Source organism: Penaeus vannamei, chromosome 29, assembly GCF_042767895.1.
Source record: "Penaeus vannamei isolate JL-2024 chromosome 29, ASM4276789v1, whole genome shotgun sequence".
NCBI classification, from domain to species: Eukaryota; Metazoa; Arthropoda; class Malacostraca; order Decapoda; family Penaeidae; genus Penaeus; species Penaeus vannamei.
In genome coordinates, this window is record NC_091577.1 from 17,915,665 (window position 1) to 17,921,693 (window position 6,029).

General features: G+C 40.1%; 1 protein-coding gene across 1 annotated transcript in view; it reads left to right on the plus strand.

Annotated features, from left to right (window-relative positions):
• Window positions 1-6,029, plus strand: part of l(2)gl (LLGL domain-containing protein l(2)gl) — a gene marked incomplete in the record, with an annotated part of 63,123 nt that overhangs the window by 22,934 nt on the left and 34,160 nt on the right. Inside the window, 1 exon segment of the mRNA XM_070142359.1 lies at window positions 5,210-5,307. Within this exon segment, the coding sequence (XP_069998460.1) occupies window positions 5,210-5,307 (98 nt within the window).

The window sequence follows — 6,029 nt, forward strand, 5'->3', positions numbered from 1 at the left end:
AGAAGAAGAAGAAGAAGAAGAAGAAGAAGAAGAAGAAGAAGAAGAAGAAGAAGAAGAAGAAGAAGAAGAAGAAGAAGAAGAAGAAGAAGAAGAAGAAGAAGAAGAAGAAGAAGGAGGAGAAGGAAAAGGAAAAGGAAAAGGAAAAGGAAAAGGAAAAGGAAAAGGAAAAGGAAAAGGAAAAGGAAAAGGAAAAAAGGAAAAAAGGAAAAAAGGAAAAAAGGAAAAAAGGAAAAAAGGAAAAAAGGAAAAAAGGAAAAAAGGAAAAAGAAAAAAGAAAAAGGAGGAGAAGGAAGAAGAGGGGAAGGAGAAATATTAATAATAAGAGGACAAAGAGGAGGAGGAGGAGGAGGGCGTGGTGTTACTGAGAAGAACGTAAGGTAAGGAGGGAGAGAAGGAAGGAAGAATCTTGAATATTCGTCAGATTTTTTTTCCTCTCTTGGTATCTTTCCTTGCCTCTCTTCGGAATATTGAGCCAACTGTCCCTTCGCACTTGGATCCATTCAAATAAATACTTCACCTTTTTATGCCTTTATTGAGAAGTTTCCATTCCCCCCAAACGTAAGAAGTTCGTGGGTGGAAGGCAGGAAAATCGCTGTCCTTACTCGCAGGCACGGGCAGAGGCGAGCTTGGACGGAGGAATGTATTTGCTTGGTAAATGCAAACATGTTCTAACGTGTATGCTTGAATTGTCTCTCCATGCATTTTCTTTTCGTCTCTGTCTCTCTCTCTCTCCCCTTTCTTTTTTTTCCGACTTTTCCCTTTCACTTCCCTCTGTTTCCCCCCATCAATATTTTCTTCTGCTCTTTTATTCTACTTTCCTCTACTACTTTCCTCTTCTCCATTCCTCTTACTCATCCCCCATTGCTCCCTCTCGCTCTCCCACTTCCCCTTTCCCCGTCTTCATTCCTTCTTCCCCTGTTTCCCCTCCCCCCATAATCATTACCTCTTTCCTTCCCCCCTCTCCCCTCACATAAACTCTCCCCCCACTCCTCTTCCTTCCCCCCACTCCCCTTCCTCCCCCCACTCCCCTTCCTCCCCCCACTCCCCTTCCTCCCCCCGCACTCCCCTTCCTCCCCCCGCACTCCCCTTCCTCTCCCCCCCTTCACCCCCCCCTCCCGCCGGTCCACCCACGCACACACACGAAGCGTCCGGCCCGGAAATAGCTGTCCGGCAGGTAGAGAGGCTCCTTGAACCTGGCCCGTAACGATATTCCAGGGATCCAGGTAGAATGCATAGACGTTTGTGTGTGTGTGTGTGGTTGGTGGGGGGTGGTAAGTGAGTGTGTATGGGGGTGAGGGGGGTGAATGTGTTTGTGTGTATGGGGGGGGGCTGTTTGTGTGAGAGAGAGAGAGAGAGGGAGAGAGAGAGAGAGAGAGAGTGTGTGTGTGTGTGTGTGTGTGTGCGTGTGTGTGTGTGTGTATGTGTGTGTGTGTGTGTGTGTGTGTGTGTGTGTGTGTGTGTGTGTGCACGTTATTTGTGTACGTTATTTGTGTTTTTTTCTTTCGTCTCCGTGGGGATCCTAAAGGGCGTGGGCACGGGTGTGCAGCTTGGCCGTGGGTAGGGAGAGGATGATTTGGGTAGGTTATAGTAGATAGGGAAGGGAAAGTTTGGGTGGAGTGGCGTTAGGTAGAATAGGGTATGGTAGGGTGGGTTGGGGTGGGGTAGGGAGGGGTAAAGTAGGGTAGGGTTGGGTAAAGTAAGGTAAGGACACGGCAAGGTCAGATAGTAAGATAAGGTAATGCAATGTCTTGACCAGATGAGATTTTTGCGGTGGGTTTCCCCTTCACGGTGCGCGTGGAGAGGGGGATGTTTTGGGTGGGTCGGGATGGGGGTGTGAGGTGGGTTGGTGAGTCGGAGGGTAGTGCGGGGTAAGGGGGTGGTTTTGTGGAACGCGTGTAGGTGTTTAGGGCGTGGTAGAGGGCAGGGGAGAGGGGGAGGGGAAGGGGGAGGATGGAAGGAAGGATTGGAGGGATTTGAGGGGGGTTGTCGGCGGCTGTAGGAACACCTGTGTGCGGGTGCGGGACGGTTTGGAAGGTTTAGGTTATTTCTGTTGGTTTTTGCATTACTAATGTTATCATTAACATTATTGCAATTGTTTATTATGATATGTCACTTGGTATTGTTGCAATACGACAACTGCTGCTATTGCTGTATTGCTGTTGCTGCTGCTGCTGCTGCTGCTCATACGGCTCATCCAACTGCTGCTGCTACGATTGCTGCTACTACCACTACTTCTCCTCCAACTAATCCTATTCCTACTACTCCTACTTCTATTCCTCCTACTCGTATTCCACCTCCCCCTGTGCCTCCGCCCCCTCTGCCTCCGCCACCGCCACCACTTGCAGTTGTAGTTGCAGATTATTACGGTTTCTTTGTCTATGTGTGTGTTTGTGTATGTGTGTGTGTGTGTGTGTGTGTGTGTGTGTGTGTGTGTGTGTGTGTGTGTGTGTGTGTGTGTGTGTTTGTTTGTATATATATGTATATGTATATATATGTATATGTATATATATATATATATATATATATATATATATATATATATATATATATATATGTATGTATGTATATGTATATGTATATGGATCTGTATATATGTGTATATGTATTAGAACTACTTGCGTTATATTCGTTTATGTTTTTAAATTGTTAGGGAGCATTATTGTCACTGCAAGTGCGGATGCAATGCATTTTTTTTGTCTGCTTTTGAGTTTCACTAATTTCGTGTATCTGTGACCGCGCGAGTGGCTGCTTGTGTTGATTTTTCAATATCTTGATTGCATTATGCATTCGGCACACGCGTCGCGGCGAAAGTTACAGCGTTGGTGTTGTTTTTTATGCATGTGTATTTTTTACATTAGTTTTGAACAAAGTGTATCATTTTGTTTGTGGTTATTGTTCTGCTCTGCTCAGTTTGGGAGGAGTTGCGTTGAATTTGGGTATGGTTTTACATTTAAATGGTTAGCAGCACTATATATTGCTGCGAAAAAGCACAGACTGGAATAGGCATAAAACAAATTCGCATCGAGCAAGAACACACACATATACACACACACACGCGTGCAGTAATATTAATTTTTTCACAATTTTTAGGAAACTATATTTGACTTAAATTTGGTGACCGTGACCGTGTGGTTTTCATTTTGATCACCATCATATTTTATCCTTCCTCATCATTTTTTATTAGTATGTATTCCATTTTACCCCCCCCCCCCCGCTACGAAAGCTTTCTTATAAAAAATCCTTGAGACTTCTAGGACCCCCCCCCCCCCATCGTCGCCGAAAGGAAGCACTAGTGGCAAGCGATGTGTTATACGGTGCGTGAACGAGGAGTGGCTGAGGGGCGTCTTTGTTTTTTGTCTGTTTGTTGCACCAGCCTTTTCCTTGGTAGCTTTACTTGTTGTTGTTGTTGGTGTTGTTGTTTTTGCTGGTGCTGCTGTTCTTGCTTTTGTCTCTTCTCTTTTCCTCTCACTCTTTTGTGTGATTTGTTGGATTTTGTTTTGGTTTTAAAAGTGTAGTGTTTTGTTACTGCTTTTGGCTACTGTTGCTAGTATTCGCGTCACTATTATTATGATAATGATAATAATGATAATAATAATAATAATAATAATTATTATTATTATTATTATGATGAATGTTATTGTTATTTCATTACTATTATTATTGTTGTTATTATTACCATCATCATCATTATTATTATTGTTATCATTGATTAATTAGTTATTGATAATTTATTTTTTTTATTGCTGTTCCCATTGTTGTTATCATCAGTATTAATCTGGGTTGTTGTTGTTATTATTATTATTATTATTATTATTATTATTATTATTATATTTATCAATTGTTTATTTATCATAGAACTTTGTTCTTGTTATTATTATTGTTATTGTAATCGTCAACATGATCATCTTCATCATCATTTTCATTATTTTCATCATCTGTAGTATCTCCCCAATGGCAATCGCTAATTCTAGATATGAAATTGAAATAGATGTCACCTGATATTAATAATAGTATTGTTATCAAATCTATATCAGCCACTTATTCATACGCATTTCATGTATTAGTTTCGCGTATTAAATATAAGTAGCCTATCAGATTACAATAATTTACAATGGCTATAGAAATGTCATTGACTGCCATTATTCATCGAACTTTCTGTCGAAATTGCAAACCAATATTTTGAACACCGTGAGAAGTGAAAAGGTGGGGGAGCTGAGAGGAGGGCGGAGAGGGTGACCTGGCGGCTGATGAATACATATGTACATATTTTTTAAAAGATAAAATTGCAAGTATTTCTCTCCCTTCAGGTGAATTGCATATACAAACACACACATATATATATATATATATATATATATATATATATATATATATATATATATATAATGTTTATGTATATAATGTTTATATATATGTATAATCATATATATATAAACATTATATATATGTATATATATAAACATATATATATATATATATATATATATGTTTATATATATACATATATATATATATATATATATATATATATATATATATATGTTTATATATATACATATATATGTATATATGTTTATATATATATGTATATATATATATATATATATAAATATATATATATATCCTTACCTAACTGTACAAAAGATACTGTGAATCATGTTTGGATCTAACGAATTGACTTTGATTGAACTCCCCCATGTAATTATCTCGCTCATTTGTCCGATCAGGTTAATTAATCGCGTCTAATGAAGAACCTACTATTTTTAATGGACTAGCGGGGATTTATATTTTGTTCTTACGGTTTTTATATATATTTCTTGAGATTTACTTTACGGGACTTTTTTTGAAGTTCCGTTCAGTGTGAAATGGTGTTTTTTTTCCTGTGGTTATTGAAGTTGCTATTGATGTGTTCGTTTTATTTTGGGTATAGGTTTCATTATTATTTTATTATGTATGTATGACCGTGGAATAGAATTATTATTGTTATGCATTATATTTGTGTGTGTGAATGATACTGTGTGTGCATGATATTAGATAACAGATGAAAAGCAATGGAAGTAATGTTATCTTCTTGTTTTTATTATTGTTATTATTATTATTATTACCTTCATCATTATTATTATTATCATATATAGATTTTTTGTATATGGTTGAATTGTGAATATTGACTCCATAATTAATCTCAGTTTTCTTCTTTCCTTCCTTGCAGTGTTGCCATCATGGGTTCCCCGCCAAGCCGTCGGCCCTTGCGTGGGACCCCCAGCTCCGCCTCCTGGCCATCGGCACCAAGGCGGGCGAGGTCAGAGTGTATCCTTTTGCATCCAGGTCATCCTTGGGCGAGTGGGGTCATAGGTCATTGTGTAAAGAAGCTCCCGTCGCGGGGTATCTCCGGGGATATTGATTATGTGCTGCAGTTTGCAATTTAACCTATATTTTTTTTTAACTTTCTTTTATTATTTTCTAGTTTTTTATGAGTGAAGGATTTGGAGAAACCATTTCGACAATGTTTTTATTTTATTATAAGAATGCTTTATGGAGAGAGAGAGAGAGAGAGAGAGAGAGAGAGAGAGAGAGAGAGAGAGAGAGAGAGAGAGAGAGAGAGAGAGAGAGAGAGAGAGAGAGAGAGAGAGAGAGAGAGAGAGAGAGAGAGAGAGAGAGAGAAAAGGGAAAGAGAGAAGGAAAGAGAGAAAGCGTGATGCGCACAGGAGCGATCCTTCAATATAGATTTCAGCCCACACAGTCGGGCCCCTGAACAGCACGAGGCCAACGAGAGACATCCTCGACGTCGGGGCTGAATGGGGTACAGGTCCCACGAGGAGAAGGGTGGGTGGGCTGGAGGAGGTGAATGAGGTGATTTGGAGGGATGGGGGGTTGGAGGGGAGGTGGTTTAGGTTATGGGTATTGGGGTTTTCATGTAGAGTTGGCTGGGGGGAGGGAGCTGGAGGGATTGCGCCATCTGTGGGGTGAGAGGGCATGGGGGGGCTGAGAGAAGGAAGAAAAGGAGTTGATATGGGGGGGAAGAGGGGAAA